Source organism: Symphodus melops, assembly GCF_947650265.1.
Source record: "Symphodus melops genome assembly, chromosome: 4".
Taxonomy (NCBI): Eukaryota; Metazoa; Chordata; class Actinopteri; order Labriformes; family Labridae; genus Symphodus; species Symphodus melops.
The window spans coordinates 4,199,112-4,221,687 of NC_136694.1; the positions used below are offsets into that span (position 1 = coordinate 4,199,112).

General features: G+C 42.2%; 4 protein-coding genes and 1 long non-coding RNA gene across 8 annotated transcripts in view; 2 read left to right on the forward strand and 3 right to left on the reverse strand.

Annotated features, from left to right (window-relative positions):
• Positions 1–587, forward strand: part of phactr3b (phosphatase and actin regulator 3b) — a 51,448-nt gene extending 50,861 nt beyond the window's left edge. For all 3 annotated transcript variants that reach the window (XM_079341128.1, XM_079341129.1, XM_079341130.1), the window contains exon 13: positions 27–587. In XM_079341128.1, the coding sequence (XP_079197254.1) occupies positions 27–42 (16 nt within the window). In that variant the 3' untranslated portion in view covers positions 43–587. The remainder of the gene's footprint in view (positions 1–26) is intronic.
• A 5,006-nt stretch (positions 588–5,593) lies between these two features.
• On the reverse strand, positions 5,594–8,541 carry LOC306822431 (protein phosphatase 1 regulatory subunit 3D-like). 2 transcript variants are annotated; one of them, XR_013778885.1, is made up of 2 exons: positions 6,999–8,541; positions 5,594–5,872 (listed from the first exon to the last, which is right to left on the reverse strand). XR_013778885.1 is itself a non-coding variant. In XM_079341468.1 (1 exon), the coding sequence occupies exon 1, from the start codon at positions 8,117–8,119 to the stop codon at positions 7,190–7,192; it is 930 nt and encodes a 309-aa protein (XP_079197594.1). In that variant the 5' UTR covers positions 8,120–8,541; the 3' UTR covers positions 5,908–7,189. The 2 variants fall into 2 exon arrangements, 1 of the variants encoding a protein (XP_079197594.1); XM_079341468.1 differs by lacking the exon at positions 5,594–5,872 and having other exon boundaries at positions 5,908–8,541.
• A 2,244-nt stretch (positions 8,542–10,785) lies between these two features.
• Positions 10,786–13,319, reverse strand: LOC306821859 (tripartite motif-containing protein 16-like). The gene has a single exon (XM_079340446.1). The coding sequence runs from the start codon at positions 13,132–13,134 to the stop codon at positions 11,458–11,460; it is 1,677 nt and encodes a 558-aa protein (XP_079196572.1). The 5' UTR covers positions 13,135–13,319; the 3' UTR covers positions 10,786–11,457.
• A 2,319-nt stretch (positions 13,320–15,638) lies between these two features.
• Positions 15,639–18,123, reverse strand: LOC306823126 (tripartite motif-containing protein 16-like). Its single transcript, XM_079342499.1, has one exon. It carries the CDS (start codon positions 17,985–17,987, stop codon positions 16,311–16,313), a length of 1,677 nt encoding a protein of 558 aa, XP_079198625.1. The 5' UTR covers positions 17,988–18,123; the 3' UTR covers positions 15,639–16,310.
• A 2,731-nt stretch (positions 18,124–20,854) lies between these two features.
• LOC306822253 lies at positions 20,855–21,780 on the forward strand. The gene is made up of 3 exons (XR_013778877.1): positions 20,855–20,924; positions 21,005–21,115; positions 21,504–21,780. It is a non-coding gene; the product is annotated as an uncharacterized lncRNA (long non-coding RNA).
• The last annotated feature ends 796 nt before the right edge of the window (positions 21,781–22,576 follow it).

A 22,576-nucleotide genomic window follows, 5' to 3' on the forward strand; every position in this document is an offset into this window, starting at 1 on the left:
AGTTTCTCCTTCTTTCTTCTTTGCAGGTTCCACCGGCCTTAGCAAGGTTTCTTCTGTGAAGAGTTGCTGATATCTGGTTCTGTCAGTGAAGGCTTTGCACGGAGTCTTCCATCGGCCCGGCCCACAGTCAGTGGGTGTCCTGTTTTGTTTTTATTTTTTAAGTCCAGCAAACCTTAGAGGCTATGTCTCTGGAAATGGAGCTGCGGGTAGACGAGGACGCATGCAGAAAGCTCCACTTCTGCTCAGAGGAACACAACCTAAAGCCTAGCTTCACCTCATCGATGGGGCAGGAGGAAGCAAGGTCATGTATCTGCCATAGACAAAAAGAGACATTTTTTTGTAAACAGACTCTTTTGAAAGACATTCTTTTTGATGCTACCACAGAGGGGAAACGTGCATGTGACCGAGTCGCCCAGTCCCACTCCAGTATCAGTAGTCACGTCCTCGAGCTGTGTCTGAGTCTCACTGATTCAGTAGATGGTGCGTTTCATATCAACAGTGTAAACAGAAACCTTGTCTGTGTAAAAGACAAAAATCCCTTTGTAAGCACTATTTATTGTCTGCACAATACAAGTTTTCAATTTGTAGCTAACTGTGTTTGTCTCCTCTATGATTGGTCCTTTTTCAATCTTTCATGTGTTTGCCATCTGCTCCATGGCGAGAGGAAGTTTTCTATACTAAGAACAACCCTGAGCCTAACTTTTTTTAAACACAGCAGTATGTGTTCAGATCAACCATGTTTTACACAAAGGTCCAAAATCACTATTCAACATACAGGAGCCAGCGGTGTCTGAATTCTGAGTGAGCATTATTTTACACGATATAATCCACTCATCGTATCCCACAATGCATTGGGAAAAGTCCTTTATAACTGATAGTCACAATCCAATCATTATATAAGGATATGGATAAACTTTATTGATCCCACAATGGGGGAAATTAAGTTGTTACAGCAGCTCAAAAGCAGGAAATATAAACGGTGTCGATAGCAAAACAAATTTAAAATTAAATAACACAAGGGCCCGACCGATTTATCGACCAGCCGATATTAGCGACTGACCAACGGCTAATTAAGTTTTGTTTCATTGTATCACACAAGCTTTGTTTTTTTTTTTTTGTTTTTGTTTTTCTTTCACCAGCAGAGACCGCTATATGCATTACAACAAGTATTGATAAATAGATACTTTATTGATCCCGGGGTGGGAAATTCAAGGCATCCATCCATTAATATTATCACTCTGCAGAGTGTCAAGCAGTGATCCTCTCTCATATCGTCATCAGCCGTGAAAATTAAATTTCCATCAGGCCCTGATATATACCATCATGCATTGCGGTTCAAAGATCTGGACAGTCGAGAGAAGTGACCAGCATGAGTACAGAAACAGGAAAATGTCACATTTGGGGTGTTTTACTCGAATCAAAAGACTGTAAGCACAAAACAAAAGTTAAATCATTTATGAATCATGTCATGTTCAGAATTTATTATTTTTAATTTTTCTGAAGGAAAAAAAAAGTCACTGTATTTTAAGTTTTCATTGAAATATATGCTGTTATTCTTTTATTCCTTGGCGGGGTTAAGCTTCACGTTTAGCTGTGCGACAGTAATGATGTCACTGTCTGCGACCGCCCAGTGAGCCGTGTCGTCTGTTTTTATCATGCTGAATAAGTGCTCTATATACTCCACTACTGTACATATCACTCCAAATACAGTGAGGAGGTAGTAAGTGTGTGATTTCAGATACAGCCAGAGGTCAGATTATGGGGGAAAATGGTAGACTACGAATCATAAGTGTGTTGTAATCCGATCAGATTTGTCTCAGCGTCATCACGCCTAAGTGAGTACATGCTGACATAAAAGAAAAGTTCAGCTTCATCAGATCAAGACGCAGGCCGAAAGGCAGGCAGGGAACATTTTCTTCTCATCATGCAGGGAAAGAATTCTCTAACAAATCAGGACCTGGCCTCCTTAAAGATTAATCCGTTTGCTGCATCTCTAATAATTGATCTGCAGTGATCAAGGAATAAAGAAACAAGCTGTTTTGTCTTGCTTATAGTTTTAAGGTATCATGCTTATCCCTCAGCAAACACTGAGACCTTACCCACCTGTGAGATCACGGAAAAGTCTTAATCATTTGGGAAATATAATTAGAAGCAACCCTGATACTGTACTGTAACCTCTTTGTGAGCTGTGTTCTGATTGGCCAGGCAGTTTTTAGCTTGTTTTCTGACATCATCAAGCACGGGACGTGAGTCACAGCCTTCGTCCTGTGGAGGAACAGATGGCAGCTCCAGTATGAAAGAGACTGTACTTAACGACCGCTCGCCGCGAGGAGTGATTCAAATGGGCAACCTGTCCGCTCCAGAACAGGCCGCTCACCTGTGGAGCTGCGTGGGAGGAAGCAGGGATGCTCTCGTGAGCGTGAAGTGGGAATCCTGACTTCCGGGAGTCCCTTAGATGAGCGTGGACCAAAGGTAACCACGCACATGCTGGACATATGTTCAGCAGTTTGTAAGCCAAATTTAAGGATGATGTTGTTGTAGGAATACCCAACACGTCATATTACATAAAGTTCTCCTTTCATAACGTCAAACGTAATCAGCGAGTGCCTGGAGCTGTTATTTTTTATCTAACAGTAAAACTTCAAGTTATAGACCAGCCTTTATGTGAACTTCAGTTTATGAAATGACCCTGCCTTTTTTTGGGACAGCTGTCCTTACAAGAAGAGCCTTTACTTATTTTCAATCAAAAGTCGTGCACAGCAAAGATGAGAAGACTTTAAATCTGTCAGTTTACACCAGAAAGAATGTGTAGTTGTGTATAAACTTCAGATATCGATGAATACATGACACATTAGTGATTTGATTTTGCTTTGTAAGACAGCCTAGCAATGCCAACCTGCTGCACTGTGGGAGAGAGAGAGAGAGAGGCCCCTGTTAATATAATCACTAACTGGTGCAGGGGGGCCTATGGCGCTGTGGAAACATATCTGCATGTCTTTGTTTTTCTTTAAAATGAGTGATAGAGGAATCAAACCTCACTTGAAAGATGGCGAAAACGATCCCCCCCCTTAATTTAAACATTTATTTCCATCTATGAAGCCAGCACAAGCAGCTGAGTCCTCCTCCCCGACCCTCCGGTCACTCACTGAGGTTTACATTTCTTTAGGCTTTATCCAGATTATCATGCAGCAGGCTCTGTTTGCATTTTCTTGCACATGCACATCATGGGCAAGCTAATCGTGAACTTTCTGTCTCGCTCTGGTACGTTTACAAACATTTTTTCTGTCTTTCTTGAATAGAGGTCAAAGTTCAACAACAGACACTATGTTAACACTAAGCGCGTATAGACCTGCCTTCATTTGGCTTAATGTGGTAACAACTAATAAATGGGACTGATCCTGAGTTCCACAGTATGTTAGCGTTATATAAACAACACATGAACTGTTGTAAGGAAACAGTGGAGACTGACAATGAACAATGACTAGAACAGTGTCCAAACAGGTAAGTTCCACCCCAAGAATAGAGGCGTTAGTCCTCCATGGAGACAGTCTAGGTTCAAGTCCAACCTGTTTTTCCTTTCCTGTCATGTCCTTCCTCATTCGCTCTTCATTTTGGGCTTCATCCTTGATTCAGTCGATTCGATTCCTCCTTTTCAAACAGTCGCCCTAGAGTGTGGAGACACCAGCGGAGGGGATTTTTTTTTTCACCAGAATCTAACTTGTGATGTCACAAGTGGAGAATTTTAGAAACGGAGCATTTTTCTCTGTGTTGTAAGAACACAAACAAAGGACTGGATGGACTTATTTCACAATTTGTGGGTCGGTAGAGAGACCCTCATATATACCCAAATATATGTTCACAGACACTGTCAAAGTGGACTTTTTTATAACATGTCCCCTTTAATCAAGGCAGAGGACAAAACACAGATGTTAAAAATAGGTCACAGTTTGATTCCGAAGTACACGATAAATGATGGGAGTAAGTCATCATCACTGAGACCTTCGTATATGCATCACTTTCGACATATATATTCTTATACAGTCAGTTGTCATTATTGAGCATTTTGTTACATCCTACTGTGATGGCTTATTATATAACGGCTGACAAAAAGCAGAAGACGAAAGCTCCAAATAAAGGCACAGCGCTGCGAGGCAGCATTGATGTATGTCCCAACATCACACAGGCATGACAGCTATGAGCGTCTGTACGTCAGGGAAACGGTCGAGGAGGAACAATTGTTTAATTCCAAGCACAGGGTGCAGACTAAAGCTTTCCAGAACTGAGGAAAGATTGTGCTGTAGTGTTGTGACACATGCCTTCATCCACTTTACCTCACAACAAGCGCTCGAGTGGAATAAATCGTCCAATTAGTCCAGTTATTGTAAGCAACCTAAAGATGCCAGAAGTGAGAGAGGGAAACAAAGGGTTCGGTTATGGATGAGGAGTGGAGGCCAGCCAATCAGTCATCAGTCAATCCATAGCCAATTAACAGTCCAATATACAAGAGATAAGGATAAGGATAATCTTTATTGATCCCCCAATGGGGAGGGGAATTTGGGTGTCACAACAGCTCCAAAAAACAGTAAAAACAGGGAATATAAACAATCAATAGCAAAAAAGAAAAAAAATAATGGCTATGAGAAAGTTTACATGAGTTAAAATAAAAGAATAATGCTGTCTCTTTAAGGGCTCCATACCTTTTGACTCACAAGGTCATTTGATATTTAAAATATTTGATATTTGCTTTGTAAGGTTTCAAACAGAAGATGCAAGAGCAAACATAATGACACTTATGTTGCATGAATCTTGGATTGTGGAACCTTAAGAATTAAACACACAGCACACGTGTTGTTCACTCACAATAAAATACTGTGAAGTTATTGATTATTATTTTTTTCATATTCATATTTCTTTTTTCTTATTTTTTCAACATTGGTTGGGTTAGGGTTTCATTTATTATGATATGATATGATATTAAGGAGTAATTAAAGACAAAATAAGATGGATCATGACACTTAATGGATACATTATCTTTTGAAATTCCTGCATCACTTAAAAAGCCTGAAAATAAAATAGTAATAACTTGTGTTCTTCATCTTCATGTACTGTTATTTTGACTGCTAAAAGTCTTGAGGTTAAGAATGCAGGACTCTATAACCTCATGATACGAGGTCACATTTCCTCCTGTTTGAGATCGGAAAAAGTTCCTCTGCTGAAAACATAAACCAAGTACATGCTGGCGTCCTCCTGCTGAGAGGCTCTTAAGTAATGGCGCCATCTAGTTGAATTTGTGATGTTCCTGCAGAGATGCACTTAAATCACTGATTTGCATTTAGATTTGATGAAAATCGTGATAATATGAGAAAAAGAAAAAACACTCTTAAATCCAAATGCTGTTTTCTATTCTCGTTGTCACTTAAATCTTTTTACAAACACTCAAGAGGACATCATTGAAAATATTAATGTAAACCCAAATGTGTTGTAGCAAGAACAAATAACAATGGTTTATATTAAGACCAAATGACTGATTCAAATGTATTTATTTCTAGTGGTAGTGTTCGCTATTCTCCATGGTTAATCTGACTGTACCTTTAATAAACAACTGACTGAAGTATTATGTATAAAGGCTCGACACGCTCAGTAATGTCGTAGGTGTTCAGATAGCTGCTGTCATTTTAAAAACATGCCAGGCAGCTGCTGTGACTCATGCAGATGGCAGAATGTCCTCCTGTGAGCCAAACGCTGCAGCCTGCCAAAAAGTTCCCTGGAATCTGGCCTCTCTCAGTGGAAACGTTTTCGGTGAAAGGTCAGCGCTGTAAACGATGTAAGGGAGCCGCCGCTCGCAGAGCAACAGTGGAATTAACGTTGCACTCTTTCGTCCAATTAAAAAAAGAGACAAAAGCAGAATGAGGTCACGCCATTTTTATCTTAGCAGAAGGTTCATGAACATCAAAAAGATTCTCACATCACAAAACAACATGAAGTTGTGAAATAAACCAAAAATATGGATGTGTCTCCGAAGTTTTCTCCTCTACAACTGAGTACAGCAGAAAAACATTTGTTATAAAATAAACTCCAGCTTTTCTCCTAGAGTACTTAGTATTTATTTAAAGATTTATTTTGGGCCTTTTTGTGCCTTTATTGGATAGGACAGTGGATAGAGATGGAAATCAGGGAGAGAGTGGAGATTGACTCAAGGAGCAACAGGTGAGTACTTGTATTTATTGTGTAAATCACTGCTCGTTATAAGTGAAGAGGACCATGGTAGCTACGGAAGCAGAGAAGGAGGCCCCTGAGGGCTCACAAACCTTTAACCAGAGCAGCCGCCGTGCAAATTTTGCAATGACAGTAAGAAAACCATCTGACTCTTGTTGCCCTGCTAACTGTCAACCAAAAAAATGAAGAGGAATGATCTGTCTATATATGAGAGAAAACAAAAACAGGAGAAAAGAGTAAGAGGAGTAAGTGTTGGGACAGTGACAGACATAAAGGTGATAAATTCAGGTTATAGGTCTCCCAGTTATTTCCTGCCTCGGGCCCCCTTGAACTCTTTTAACTTGTGATAACAATTTGTTCCTGATTGTTCTTCATGAGATCTGAACTTAACTGTGTTGATCTCTAAATACAGCAGCATTCGTTTCCCAATGAAAACAAGTTAACAGTACATTTCCTGACGCCTGGAGAAAGGACTGAAATGACATTTTTATCAGGAAATCTATTGTACGTTCCATTTTTTATTACGTTACATGTTATAATTTCCAGTTGCAAGTCAAAGTGGAAGTCTTCAGGAACATTTTAATACAATTCAAAGAACTTCATTTACCCAAGCTCAAAATCCAACATGCCTGCTCTGTGCATCATCAGTAAAGTTTCAGCTGTACATTTAGAAGCCTAGTCTTGTTTTTAATAATCGATCAGACCAATAGTTTCTTGCAGGTACTATCAGTGGAAAAGTCACCTTGCTTCCGTTTGGAAACTTTCACGTATTGTGTTATCACCTGGTAATGTCGAAAACAAAAATACTCATGGGGGCGTCCATGTTGCCTCAGGTCTGATGTCTTTCAGAGCTGAGACATCGCTCTTCTGAGGTTATATGCATGGATGTGTGTCCTCTTGGGGCTTCTGTAGTAACAGTTCCTGCAAAGAATTAGCTTGTTTTGCATGTGTCACAGCGCCCCTTTGTGGACACTCAGGTAAAGTGCAGCAAGCTGTCCTCACACTCCCTTGGGACAGTTACTTTGTAGCTGTGGCAAGACAACTTGTAGTTGTGTCCTTCGTTGTTGTCCCAGTAATTTGATCCTTTCACACTGTAGCAGATGGCAAACTCTAAAACAGCTCCGGGCTGCAAAATGAAGGGCGGCACGGGCAGACGAAATCTAAAGATATCTGTTTCCGGATCATTGCAATCTCGGTCTCCTCTGAAACTGCTTGATTGCCACGATGCTGTTGTTTCCGTTTGGCTTCTCCAGTTGGTGAAAGAATAGTGCACTGTGACCTTTTTCTCATATGCCAGATTAAGTACTCGTATAGTGCCTGTTATTCCCTGCTCTGAACACACAACCTGCTCCAGGCACACGCTCTGAGTGCAGAGTTTCTTCAAGAAGTCAGGATGAATCCCCATATTCTCCGGGAAGCAAGGTTTGAAGTAAGGCAGGGACAACTCCAACGACCTCCCGAAAGCATGCTCAGAACTCATTAGTAGTCTAAACAAAACATGTTCAGGTATGGATGGGTGCTCTTGAGCTTTAAACACCTTGACTTCCTCTAACTCGAGTCCCAACGAGTCCACAAAACGTACCTGCAGGCTTCTGAACTGCTTTTTCCTCTCTGCAGTCGAAGGAAGAGACTGAGCTCGTCTCCTCATGATTGTCTTTGTTGGAGGATCGCTGGGGAAGCTCTGTTTCAAATTGAGCTCCTTGACTGAGGGAGGTCGTGGACCTGGAGGGCGAATCCGAACTGGAACTTTCTGGGGTTGAGGCTTTGGATCATAAATGTCCCGAAGACGGATGGTGGTGATTCTAGTTGTTGGTGCACTAATTGAGCGGTTGATGGTCTCAGGCTTAATCCCACTGTTTTCACCGGAGCCTCTCTTCTGCGGCGCCTCACAAGCCCAGGCCATGTTCTTCAGGTGAAAACACACACCTTAAGAAACAAATCAACCACCATGTAACCCAACCATTAAGTTCACCAAACTGTTCATGGATAAACAATCCCTCGTATTATAACAACAATTATTTGAAAAAAACCCATTCAACTGGAAAAACAATGCATACGTTGCTACGTGCTAAACGTGTTCAAAGAATCCAACCTTTCCAGCAGAGACTTCTGGTGCTGCTCTCCTGCATTGACCTTGTTTACTGTCAGGAAGTAAAGTGAGCAAATGAGCTGCAAACCCCAGCTGTGAGCAGATGACTGATGAGAGTCTGCCTCTGCCAGAAAACACCAGTGGAAACCCAACACGACATCTTGAACGGCTACAATGATGCCAATCCAAACACCTAATGACCTAGTAAAGAGACTTCATAAACAACCTGCGTATAAGGCCACCTCTGGTTGCAACACATAATCCAGTGAACAAACTGGAGCTCAACCCCTGACATATAACATGAGACCTGAACTGGAGATGGGAGGTGTAGAGGGAATATTTATAGCAGCATGCCTTTCTTCATTCTTTATAGTCACTGACACAACCTGCACCTTTGAACCCGTGAGGTGAAAACTACCAGCATGCTAAAGAAATGAAAGAGGGCCTGAAATAGAACAATCACAGTTAAAAAAACAAAGGATGTGTAGTCTTAACCAATGTTGGTTTAACTGCTGTGTATGAAGACTCATTTTGGATGGAATTGTAAGATGATAATATTGCGGGGTGTTCTGTTTCCTCTCCATGTGAACAGTGCCTGTAAAAATCTGTGAATATAGATACTTAAACACAAAGATGATGAAAATGTAAATAACTTGACCCCAAACTGCAGGGTGATCAGACTCCCTTACCAAGGCAACCGAGCTGAAATGTTGAGCCAGCCCATGTGGACATTTTATTGATTTTTTTTAACTTATTGTAAACGTATTTACATTTAAATAATACACTCTGTCCTGTTCCCATGCTGTTATTTGTTTTAAGGTTTATTTATGACTTTCTATTTCTTTATTTAGACACAGTTGTTAGAGTTAGAAATCTGAGAGAGAGAGAGAGAGAGAGAGAGAGGGGGAGACAGAGACACAAAGAGAGAGAGAGAGAGAGGGAGAGAGAGAGGGGGGGGGGAGAGAGAGAGAGAGAGACACAAGGAGAGGGAGAGAGACACAGAGAGAGAGAGAGAGAGAGAGAGAGAGAGAGAAAGAGACAGAGACACAAAGAGAGAGAGAGAGAGAGGGGGAGAGAGAGAGAGACACAAGGAGAGGGAGAGAGACACACAGAGAGAGAGAGACACAGAGAGAGAGAGAGAGAGAGAGAGAGAGAGAGAGAGAAAGAGACAGAGACACAAAGAGAGAGAGAGGGGGAGAGAGAGACATAAGGAGAGGGAGAGAGACACAGAGAGAGAGAGAGAGAGAGAGAGAGAGAGAGAGAGAGAGAATAGGGAATGACGTGCAGGAAAGTTACATTTGTTGAACATGGCTCATCAGAGACACGTCACAACTTGGCAGCTTCTTATTGCTCACTTTGAAACTTTTCAGCCACTCCTGTCAGACTAAAGTTTTGAAATATTTTGGTGGCAGATAATTGTGGACTGCTCTGATTGATGTGTGTATATCCAGGCAGTGACGTGTATCGTAGTGCAGGTGCATTTATGTTGAGCTGTGACCTTATGGAGCACAGAGCTGACATGCTGGAGTAGTGTGAATTACTGTTGCCATCTTTATTACACCATAAAACTCTTATCTGAATTGATCTTTTTTTGTTGTTGTTTTATGTTCATCAGTTATTATCATTATCTGTTTACCGATGTTTGGATTTATCAACAGGGAGCTTATTGGCTGAGGGGAGGGGAGAGGTGGACTGTACTGTCCATCTCATGTGCAGGTTGTTGAGAACAATTTTGAAAAACGCATGTCCAACTTTTCATTCAGTAGTTTTGCAATTACTTTTTTTAATTTTTTTTTTAACAAAACTAAATTCCGAGACATTTAAACTTTGAAAAACAAATTGATTAAGTCAGATGCATCAAAATGTACAGTGTTCGGGGTCGCCGGTAGCGCAGCGGCAGTGCGCGCGACCCCACGTATTGAGGCTCAGTCCTCGCGCGCGGGCGGCACGGGCTCGCGTCCGGCCTGTGGCCCATCCCCCGCATGCCTCCCCCTTCCGACCTTATCCACCTTCCTCCATCTATAATAAAGGCATGAAAAGCCAAAAAACAAATCTTGAAAAAAAAAAAAAAAGTACAGTGTTCAGTCAATTCACCTTGGCCAGACATTCTTTTTTAAAAGAAAAGCATAAAATTAACCCTCCACTCTTTTTTTCAGTGACAGAGCTGTTCAAGTGAGGCGGGCTGAGAGCACAGACTGACTGATAAATACTCTTCAGCTTTAAACAATCTCACTAAACTAATAAACAAACTCTCACTCTTACTCAGAATAGTGTCACATTACCAACTTTTTATATTCTTGATGTAAACCTCACTTTGTTCACACATCCAATCAGTAAAGTCTGATTCTCTTCAACCACACAATCAGTTTATTTGATCAAAATCTCAAATAAAAAATCTCCCATTGCTTATGGATAACAATGTTGAAAAAACAAACAAACAATAGTACAATTCTCATTAATCATCAATATCAATGTTAACAAGAGTTTATGGTCTGGTATAGTCTAGAGGTTAGTGCCTGTGCCCCATGTACAGACGTAGGCTTAAGTCCTCAAAAGTGGGCGGGGCCAGGATTTAAAACCAACCTGTGGCTCTTAGAAAAAAAAAAAAAAGATTAATTCTACACCTACGTCATATCCTGGTAGGGCGGGCCAAGGCACACCCTGGACAGGTCACCATCTAATCACAGTATTAACATACACATGACAACCATTCACGCCCACAGACAATAAAGACTCACAAATTAACCAATCAAACGTGTCTCTAGACTGCAGAAGAAAGCCATAGAGAACCCACCCATGCATGCCAAGGACAACATGCCAGGCCGCCCTGTCCCTGGATTCAAACCAGGTATGAATGCAAACACTGCACCACCAAGCAGCACACACAAACACATCTATTCAAATCTAAAATGCACATCAAGAGCAGAGATGCTGATAGTGTCTATATTTTCATGCAGATCAGTTCAGGTGTTTAAACATCCCTGTGAGCAGCGAAAGGTAAAAAAGAAAGACACACGAAGGAGTGTTACTTTAAGAGACTCAAACACTTACAGAACAAATGAGAAGATATAGATATGGTTTGATTGACAGGGAGACAAAGAAAGAGCCCAAAGCAGCACATAATTTAAACACAATCCTAATATACACCTTGTCTATTTCAGTTTACAGAACTCAGCAGTGTCTTCAGCTATGAAGTTATTTAGCCATAGTCCAGCATATAGAGGCTCAGTGAATGTGGTCTGGACTCTTCGGAGTAGAGTCATGGTTGAAGAGATGCTGTAGAAAGACAGGACACCTGCACTGTGATCCAGGTACACTCCTACTCTGGAGGACTGAGGATTCACCACTGGGGATTTGTCTTTGTTGTACCAAAAGTTACTATTGTTGTTGTAACAATCTAATGCCCAAGATTTGTCATTTTGTCCAAATCCACATTTATTCCAGCTTCCTGCTCTGCTGATGCTCTTGTATGCGACTGCTACACAAGCTCCATCTCCTTTCCACTTCACCTCCCAGTAACAACGTCCAGTCAGACTCTGGTGACTCAGGACCTGCCAACACTCAGTGAATCTGTCTGGGTGAGTGGGATAAGGCTGGCGTTCTGTTCTCAATGTTGCTCTTTTCTTCCCCTCCGGTAAGAACAGCCGTGTGTTTGCAGTGTTTGTATCCAGTGTGAGGTCACATGCATAGCTTAAGAACTCAGCTCTGGTCCTCGGCTCTGGTTGTGAAATCAGAACCACTTCAGCTACTGTCTGTGTGACGTTTGTCCCTTTCTCTCTCAGAACTGCTTGGAGCTTTCCTCTGACTTCTGAAACAGCTGCTAACACATCCTTAAAGTCCCTCCGAGGCCTGATATTGACGCTGGAGGAGTCGGTAGACTCGCTGAGTTGTGACCGAGAGGGATACTCGAGAAGAAACTGGGTGTGATCCTCTGTGTGTGAGAGTTTATCCAGCTCGGCGTCTTTTCTTTGCAGCTCAGTGATCTCCTGCTCCAGCTTCTGCTGAAGCTCTCTGTGATGACTCGCTTCAGTTTGCTGCTGGGATCTGATCTGCTGCTGCACCTCAGAGCTTCGTTTCTCCATTAGCCGCATCAGCTCAGCAAACATCTTCTCACTTTGCTCCACTGCTTTATCAGCGCTGCTATCGACAGCCTGCACCTCCTGTTGAAGCAGTTTCACGTCTTTCTCTCTGACCTGGATTCTCTGCCGGAGCTTTTGTCGACACACTTCCAGCTCTTTCTGCCTCTCGCTCCTCTCTGCTGCAGCTGAGACCGTGTCGTGGCCTTTATGTTCATCCACAGAGCAGAGATAACAGATGGACTGCTGATCGGTGCGGCAGAACATCTTCATCACCTCATCGTGACGGGAGCAAACGTTCTCCTGGAGCTTCTTGGAGGGCTCCACCAGCTTGTGCTTTTTGAACGGATCCAGTTCAGAATGAAGTTGAAGATGTTTCTCACAGTAAGAAGCCAGACAGACCAGACAGGACCTGCAGGCTTTCAGCTTCCTCCCGGTGCAGACGTCACAGGCCACATCCTCAGGTCCGGCATAGCAGAGATCAGCAGGAGCAGCTAGGAGTTCAGTCTTCTTCAGCTCCTCTACTAGCATTGCTAACATGGTGTTTTTCACCAGGACAGGCCTCGGTGTGAAGGTCTGCCTACACTGAGGGCAGCTGTAGACTCTTTTCCCATCCTCTGCATCCCAGTGGTTTTTAATACACTTCATGCTGTAGTTGTGTCCACAGGGAATAGTCACCGGATCCTTCAGTAGATCCAGACAGATCGAACAAGAGAAGGTCTCCCGGTCCAGCTGAACTCCTTTCTGCGCCATTTCACCTCTCAGTGACAGTGAGTCTGACAACGTCTCTGACAACTCGTCTGAGTGTCACTTCCTATTAAACTGGTTTGAACTGTGCTCTACACTACGTGTGTGCTGCGGAATAAATATCACCTCTGGGTGGTTACACCCACCTTCCACCTGCTGATCTGAAGGGGAGGGAACAAGGAACGATACGATCAGAATATGTTTGAGTGCAAGAATGTGTGATGAGTGATTTATTCCAGGAAGAGGAGCAGCGCTGTGAAATGTGAACTTTGTTCATTTCCAATGACGCTTCTGTTATGAAAACCTATTCTGTAAATGAAAGCATTTACTGTGAAGCTTTAAGTTTCATTTCATCTTTCCAGCACTTGTCTGATCAAATACGTTTTACTGCATGAAAGCAGCTAACAGAATTCACATTGTTCAATGTTCAAATGAAAGAGGGCCTGAAATAGAACAATCACAGTTAAAAAAACAAAGGATGTGTAGTCTTAACCAATGTTGGTTTAACTGCTGTGTATGAAGACTCATTTTGGATGGAATTGTAAGATGATAATATTGCGGGGTGTTCTGTTTCCTCTCCATGTGAACAGTGCCTGTAAAAATCTGTGAATATAGATACTTAAACACAAAGATGATGAAAATGTAAATAACTTGACCCCAAACTGCAGGGTGATCAGACTCCCTTACCAAGGCAACCGAGCTGAAATGTTGAGCCAGCCCATGTGGACATTTTATTGATTTTTTTTAACTTATTGTAAACGTATTTACATTTAAATAATACACTCTGTCCTGTTCCCATGCTGTTATTTGTTTTAAGGTTTATTTATGACTTTCTATTTCTTTATTTAGACACAGTTGTTAGAGTTAGAAATCTGAGAGAGAGAGAGAGAGAGAGAGAGAGGGGGAGACAGAGACACAAAGAGAGAGAGAGAGAGAGGGAGAGAGAGAGGGGGGGGGAGAGAGAGAGAGACACAAGGAGAGGGAGAGAGACACAGAGAGAGAGAGAGAGAGAGAGAGAGAGAGAGAAAGAGACAGAGACACAAAGAGAGAGAGAGAGAGGGGGGGGGGAGAGAGAGAGAGACACAAGGAGAGGGAGAGAGACACAGAGAGAGAGAGAGACACAGAGAGAGAGAGAGAGAGAGAGAGAGAGAGAGAGAGAGAGAGAGAGAGAGAAAGAGACAGAGACACAAAGAGAGAGAGAGGGGGAGAGAGAGAACATAAGGAGAGGGAGAGAGACACAGAGAGAGAGAGAGAGAGAGAGAGAGAGAGAGAGAGAGAGAGAGAGAGAGAGAGAGAGAATAGGGAATGACGTGCAGGAAAGTTACATTTGTTGAACATGGCTCATCAGAGACACGTCACAACTTGGCAGCTTCTTATTGCTCACTTTGAAACTTTTCAGCCACTCCTGTCAGACTAAAGTTTTGAAATATTTTGGTGGCAGATAATTGTGGACTGCTCTGATTGATGTGTGTATATCCAGGCAGTGACGTGTATCGTAGTGCAGGTGCATTTATGTTGAGCTGTGACCTTATGGAGCACAGAGCTGACATGCTGGAGTAGTGTGAATTACTGTTGCCATCTTTATTACACCATAAAACTCTTATCTGAATTGATCTTTTTTTGTTGTTGTTTTATGTTCATCAGTTATTATCATTATCTGTTTACCGATGTTTGGATTTATCAACAGGGAGCTTATTGGCTGAGGGGAGGGGAGAGGTGGACTGTACTGTCCATCTCATGTGCAGGTTGTTGAGAACAATTTTGAAAAACGCATGTCCAACTTTTCATTCAGTAGTTTTGCAATTACTTTTTTTAATTTTTTTTTTAACAAAACTAAATTCCGAGACATTTAAACTTTGAAAAACAAATTGATTAAGTCAGATGCATCAAAATGTACAGTGTTCGGGGTCGCCGGTAGCGCAGCGGCAGTGCGCGCGACCCCACGTATTGAGGCTCAGTCCTCGCGCGCGGGCGGCACGGGCTCGCGTCCGGCCTGTGGCCCATCCCCCGCATGCCTCCCCCCTTCCGACCTTATCCACCTTCCTCCATCTATAATAAAGGCATGAAAAGCCAAAAAACAAATCTTGAAAAAAAAAAAAAATGTACAGTGTTCAGTCAATTCACCTTGGCCAGACATTCTTTTTTAAAAGAAAAGCATAAAATTAACCCTCCACTCTTTTTTTCAGTGACAGAGCTGTTCAAGTGAGGCGGGCTGAGAGCACAGACTGACTGATAAATACTCTTCAGCTTTAAACAATCTCACTAAACTAATAAACAAACTCTCACTCTTACTCAGAATAGTGTCACATTACCAACTTTTTATATTCTTGATGTAAACCTCACTTTGTTCACACATCCAATCAGTAAAGTCTGATTCTCTTCAACCACACAATCAGTTTATTTGATCAAAATCTCAAATAAAAAATCTCCCATTGCTTATGGATAACAATGTTGAAAAAACAAACAAACAATAGTACAATTCTCATTAATCATCAATATCAATGTTAACAAGAGTTTATGGTCTGGTATAGTCTAGAGGTTAGTGCCTGTGCCCCATGTACAGACGTAGGCTTAAGTCCTCAAAAGTGGGCGGGGCCAGGATTTAAAACCAACCTGTGGCTCTTAGAAAAAAAAAAAAAAGATTAATTCTACACCTACGTCATATCCTGGTAGGGCGGGCCAAGGCACACCCTGGACAGGTCACCATCTAATCACAGTATTAACATACACATGACAACCATTCACGCCCACAGACAATAAAGACTCACAAATTAACCAATCAAACGTGTCTCTAGACTGCAGAAGAAAGCCATAGAGAACCCACCCATGCATGCCAAGGACAACATGCCAGGCCGCCCTGTCCCTGGATTCAAACCAGGTATGAATGCAAACACTGCACCACCAAGCAGCACACACAAACACATCTATTCAAATCTAAAATGCACATCAAGAGCAGAGATGCTGATAGTGTCTATATTTTCATGCAGATCAGTTCAGGTGTTTAAACATCCCTGTGAGCAGCGAAAGGTAAAAAAGAAAGACACACGAAGGAGTGTTACTTTAAGAGACTCAAACACTTACAGAACAAATGAGAAGATATAGATATGGTTTGATTGACAGGGAGACAAAGAAAGAGCCCAAAGCAGCACATAATTTAAACACAATCCTAATATACACCTTGTCTATTTCAGTTTACAGAACTCAGCAGTGTCTTCAGCTATGAAGTTATTTAGCCATAGTCCAGCATATAGAGGCTCAGTGAATGTGGTCTGGACTCTTCGGAGTAGAGTCATGGTTGAAGAGATGCTGTAGAAAGACAGGACACCTGCACTGTGATCCAGGTACACTCCTACTCTGGAGGACTGAGGATTCACCACTGGGGATTTGTCTTTGTTGTACCAAAAGTTACTATTGTTGTTGTAACAATCTAATGCCCAAGATTTGTCATTTTGTCCAAATCCACATTTATTCCAGCTTCCTGCTCTGCTGATGCTCTTGTATGCGACTGCTACACAAGCTCCATCTCCTTTCCACTTCACCTCCCAGTAACAACGTCCAGTCAGACTCTGGTGACTCAGGACCTGCCAACACTCAGTGAATCTGTCTGGGTGAGTGGGATAAGGCTGGCGTTCTGTTCTCAATGTTGCTCTTTTCTTCCCCTCCGGTAAGAACAGCCGTGTGTTTGCAGTGTTTGTATCCAGTGTGAGGTCACATGCATAGCTTAAGAACTCAGCTCTGGTCCTCGGCTCTGGTTGTGAAATCAGAACCACTTCAGCTACTGTCTGTGTGACGTTTGTCCCTTTCTCTCTCAGAACTGCTTGGAGCTTTCCTCTGACTTCTGAAACAGCTGCTAACACATCCTTAAAGTCCCTCCGAGGCCTGATATTGACGCTGGAGGAGTCGGTAGACTCGCTGAGTTGTGACCGAGAGGGATACTCGAGAAGAAACTGGGTGTGATCCTCTGTGTGTGAGAGTTTATCCAGCTCGGCGTCTTTTCTTTGCAGCTCAGTGATCTCCTGCTCCAGCTTCTGCTGAAGCTCTCTGTGATGACTCGCTTCAGTTTGCTGCTGGGATCTGATCTGCTGCTGCACCTCAGAGCTTCGTTTCTCCATTAGCCGCATCAGCTCAGCAAACATCTTCTCACTTTGCTCCACTGCTTTATCAGCGCTGCTATCGACAGCCTGCACCTCCTGTTGAAGCAGTTTCACGTCTTTCTCTCTGACCTGGATTCTCTGCCGGAGCTTTTGTCGACACACTTCCAGCTCTTTCTGCCTCTCGCTCCTCTCTGCTGCAGCTGAGACCGTGTCGTGGCCTTTATGTTCATCCACAGAGCAGAGATAACAGATGGACTGCTGATCGGTGCGGCAGAACATCTTCATCACCTCATCGTGACGGGAGCAAACGTTCTCCTGGAGCTTCTTGGAGGGCTCCACCAGCTTGTGCTTTTTGAACGGATCCAGTTCAGAATGAAGTTGAAGATGTTTCTCACAGTAAGAAGCCAGACAGACCAGACAGGACCTGCAGGCTTTCAGCTTCCTCCCGGTGCAGACGTCACAGGCCACATCCTCAGGTCCGGCATAGCAGAGATCAGCAGGAGCAGCTAGGAGTTCAGTCTTCTTCAGCTCCTCTACTAGCATTGCTAACATGGTGTTTTTCACCAGGACAGGCCTCGGTGTGAAGGTCTGCCTACACTGAGGGCAGCTGTAGACTCTTTTCCCATCCTCTGCATCCCAGTGGTTTTTAATACACTTCATGCTGTAGTTGTGTCCACAGGGAATAGTCACCGGATCCTTCAGTAGATCCAGACAGATCGAACAAGAGAAGGTCTCCCGGTCCAGCTGAACTCCTTTCTGCGCCATTTCACCTCTCAGTGACAGTGAGTCTGACAACGTCTCTGACAACTCGTCTGAGTGTCACTTCCTATTAAACTGGTTTGAACTGTGCTCTACACTACGTGTGTGCTGCGGAATAAATATCACCTCTGGGTGGTTACACCCACCTTCCACCTGCTGATCTGAAGGGGAGGGAACAAGGAACGATACGATCAGAATATGTTTGAGTGCAAGAATGTGTGATGAGTGATTTATTCCAGGAAGAGGAGCAGCGCTGTGAAATGTGAACTTTGTTCATTTCCAATGACGCTTCTGTTATGAAAACCTATTCTGTAAATGAAAGCATTTACTGTGAAGCTTTAAGTTTCATTTCATCTTTCCAGCACTTGTCTGATCAAATACGTTTTACTGCATGAAAGCAGCTAACAGAATTCACATTGTTCAATGCAAACATTTCACTATTTTTTATATCTGTTTTCTGTCTGTTTGTTTTGAAACTCTGTTTATCACAGTGGAGGCAATTATCACATCAAGCCAACGACCACAGGAGCAGATACCCACATACACCCTGACAGAGCATGGGTTAAGTGTCTTGCCCAAGGACGCATCGGACACAGCCGCCACATAAATATGAATCCAAAATTGAAACATCAATCAGCCATCTTATATAAATACAGATTTAACATTCACACCTACGGGCAGTTTTGAGTCACCTATGAACCCGATGAACTTGCAGGCTGCAGGATAGGAGTGCAGCTCTCTCTCTGGGCAGTGTTGGGGAGGGTCCTTCATGAACGATGGTGAAAGCAATGAACTCGTCTTATTCAGCTCCAGAGCAGATGCTCCTGATAAAGTTCAAGCTTTGACCATTAGTGTGACAGCTAAGATTGAATAAAGAGGTTGGCCCGTAAGTGTGACTCATTTGTATATAAATATAACATTTAGGTACGTTCATTTATTTATTCAACAAAAGGGTGAAAAATACATCTAAACAAAAAGTCCAAAAGATGAAATAATCCTGATGATAATCACAATGATAATTACAATGATGATGACGGTCAACAGAAATATTTGTCTTCCTCCCACTAAACAACTGAACTGGTGAAATAAAACCATGCCCACTGCAAATTATTGGAAATGATGTGAAATCCATTTATGGAGCAAAGCCTAATAAATAAAAGAAGTAAAAGAATTCAAACTAAACACATTATGGCTCCTACAATAACTACCACATGTTGAGTGTTTTTGAACTGAGCGCTGGATGCTTTAAATCCACAGAGAGGAATGTTAGAACTTTCAAGCCACAAGGATTGTTCCAACTTTACTGACTTTAAACTCCCATTTCTTTGTAAGAGTTGTTTTGAACTGAAATGTCTAAAATGAAAAATCCCTCCAGATGTTCATGAATTAGTTTTGAATATTCAAAAATTACGACTGGCAACATAAAACCTGTGGATGATTTGTGACGTTGTTGTATGAGGAGGCGTATTTGAAATGTTTATGGTCTGAGCGGGAGACAACAGGACAGATCAGGAGGGGCTGGGCTCCTTTAAGGCACACGACTGGGACAGCCATATGTAATAAGGACTATAAACCAGTGGGCTGCTGTTCATGGTTTACTGGGCCAGTCATTACTAGCAAAAGTAGCAAACGCTGTTAGTAGTTCAGGGTCATGTCCAGAAAGGTCGCATGGGCCCCCTTTGAAATCTGATTGGCCATTCCAAGTGCCAACTAAAAATCCAAATCTATGACTGCCTAATCAGAGGATTTCAACAGGCTAATGGCAGGATTTTCAGTTGTAAATAAATACTTTGCTCTTTCAGTCATATTTTCCAAGGAAAAACGTGTGCACATTGTCAAACTTGCAATGGAATTAATTGCCATTAAATGTATGTTTGAAAGTTAGACGGCATTCAAGAGTTTGACTGTTAAATACTTAAACAAATATTTAAGTATTTGAAATTGTGACTTTTCACTGGACACTGCATGTGCCCACTAGCGTCATGCCTGCCCTGCATAAGTCCCCAGGTGGGCCACCTTAAAGAAGTCTAGGCACACCCCTGAAGTAGTTATATAACATTGGCCCTGAGTCATCCGAGCGGAAACAATACCCAGCATGGTTATCAGTCCAGCTCTGTTCGGGGTCATGGGAATACTTGTGAATGAATGACGTGATAAGATCCTGATATCAGTAGAAACCTTTAATGGCAGACTTAATGTGGCAGTATAGTCTAAAGTGCAATGAGTGGTTGGAGAGTTGGGAGGCAGTGAAGTCCACCATAAGTAGTATGATTGGTCATCAATGACTTTGTGTCTGTTTGTATGTCTTATAATAACTCTTAACCTTGACTTATGACAGTACCTGCATTGTGAGAACACTGATTTTTTTTGTTCACCTTGTGATCTTTTAATGCCTCGGGTTACCTGTTCACGATTTTACCACAAAGTTAGGAGTGAGCCAACGTTAAGTCAGCCTGGGAAGACAAACATCTCACTGTGATATTTCTTAGCTGAATTAAGAATAATTAAGTGTATTCATGACCGTCATGCCCCCCTGACAGAAAGTCTTTTATGTACTAGTTCCAGTGTGAACTCGCAAAATATGTGCACCATTTCAAGCACTAGATGGCAGCAGAGTGCTCTTGCCAGTCTGGCATTAAAAGGAGGAAACATAATGAATTAATTCAGAATAAATTTTTCAGCAGTTTCTTAATCGTTCTTTACCGTTCAGATTGTAAAAAGTTGTATCTCTTCATTACGTGGCTGCTAAAAGCTGTGAAAGACATGTTACAAGTTACTAAGGTAATCACACTGCCCCCTCCTGGTATTACCTCTGTAAATGCAACACACTGGTAGCATACAGTAGAATTTATAGTAAAACTACATCAGATGTAAAACTATACAGCCCAACGTCTTAATCAGAAATATGCCGGTGAAAACAGTCCAGGCTGTTGATATCATCAGGTAAGTGGGAGGTTTCTTCTATTTGATTATTTCTCCTGTTTTACAGAACTAAATTCTGTTTACATGTCCCACTCATGCAGCTCTCATCTGCCTTTATTAAGTCTGCATTTAATAGCATAGGCTCCGATGATATAGAACGCAAAGGAAGTAAGTTTCCGTGGGGATTCAAGTGGAGTTGAACCTACATGAAGGTAAAAACTTCCATCTCCAAGAAATGCTTACGATGTGCAAAGTGTAAGGACAGGAGAGAAAGAGCACAGATTTAAGAGTTAGGAGAAAAGACATCTGGGGAAAACAGTGAACTACAAAGACCTTCAATTGAAAGTCATTTTAATTTCTATGTAGACAAACAAACCAAACAAATGTTTCCAGATCTTTATAAATATTTTCCGAAATATGGAAACTATGTAAAATTTGCCATCCAATTCACCAAATTAGTGAATTTAAAACGTTGATCTGTGGGTAAGGGTCTTTCTGCCAGATGATGATAAAAGTAGAGATGTGTTACATAACACAAATGATCTTTCATCATAAATAAATTCATAACAAAGGAAATAATATTAGTCTTTTTCATATCAGGGCATGTGGTTGACCAAGGAGGGAGATGACAGGGCAGCTTCACACACTGAAAGATAAACAGTTTGGGATCAATCTAAATGGTTGGCAGCCATTTGGATTTAATGTGCACGGATAAATTGGCAGCTGTGAACAGACGTGAACCTCAGCAGCCACAGTTGTCCAGTGGAGATGGATGAGGAGAAGGTCCATGTTTCCTCCAGGGAGTCACCCAGGGTGATCTGCCTCCAGGTGCTGCCTTCATACGTGCTGGCCGGACTGGGAATGGTGACAGCCGGCATGCTGCTGGACCTGGTACAGGTGAGGAACCAGTCTGGATTATAATCTGGACATCTATCTGCCACAAACATGAACATCATTAATTAAATATTTTTGAGTTATTTTAATGTGTTTGCAGTTGGTGCATTGAGAGAGCTCCTGTTTGTCTCTCCACTTCACTCTGAGGTGAATGCACTGAGCTGTGGGCTTGGGGCAGAGAGTTTTGAGGTCACATTGACCGACCATTAGTGACCGTGCCAATAGGAACAAAGTGACATCTTGGCAATACACATTCACATTACATTTTAAGCCAATTAAGTCGTGTATTCAAGCGTAAAGCAGGAAAAAGGCAGTGTGGCCTACAGAGAGTGAGCCTGTGTTGTGAAATAGGGATACTGACTAAAAGTAGATAGTGAAATGGCCAACTAATTAATTTTGTCAGACACTCAGACCTGCTACTCAAAAACTGGAGCATTCAAACACCAACAAGTCTATGTAACATATTGACTATTGATTGAGGTAAAATCAATAACTGCTGTATTGATATGTCATTATATGCGAGGGACAGCAGTCTGGGCTTTGGTATTATTTAACACCACTGTCGTGTCAACCATTGTTTTGTGGACCGTTGGTATGACACCCATTGGTTCAGCATCATGGCCGTCTTTTATTTTGATATTTTGTAGCTAAAAGGGATCATGTTTGAACATGAGTGTGGGACAGGGGAGATGAGTGAAAGAATGGCACTTTGCTACTTGTTGCTACTGATTTACTTGGTTGATAAAAGTGAAATAATTTTTTTAAAGCTATACAAGTAA

Excerpts from the sequence above, each read along its gene's own strand:
- LOC306822431 (XM_079341468.1), bottom strand. The coding sequence starts at position 8,119 with ATGGCCTGGGCTTGTGAGGCGCCGCAGAAGAGAGGCTCCGGTGAAAAC.
- LOC306821859 (XM_079340446.1), bottom strand. The coding sequence starts at position 13,134 with ATGGCGCAGAAAGGAGTTCAGCTGGACCGGGAGACCTTCTCTTGTTCG.
- LOC306823126 (XM_079342499.1), bottom strand. The coding sequence starts at position 17,987 with ATGGCGCAGAAAGGAGTTCAGCTGGACCGGGAGACCTTCTCTTGTTCG.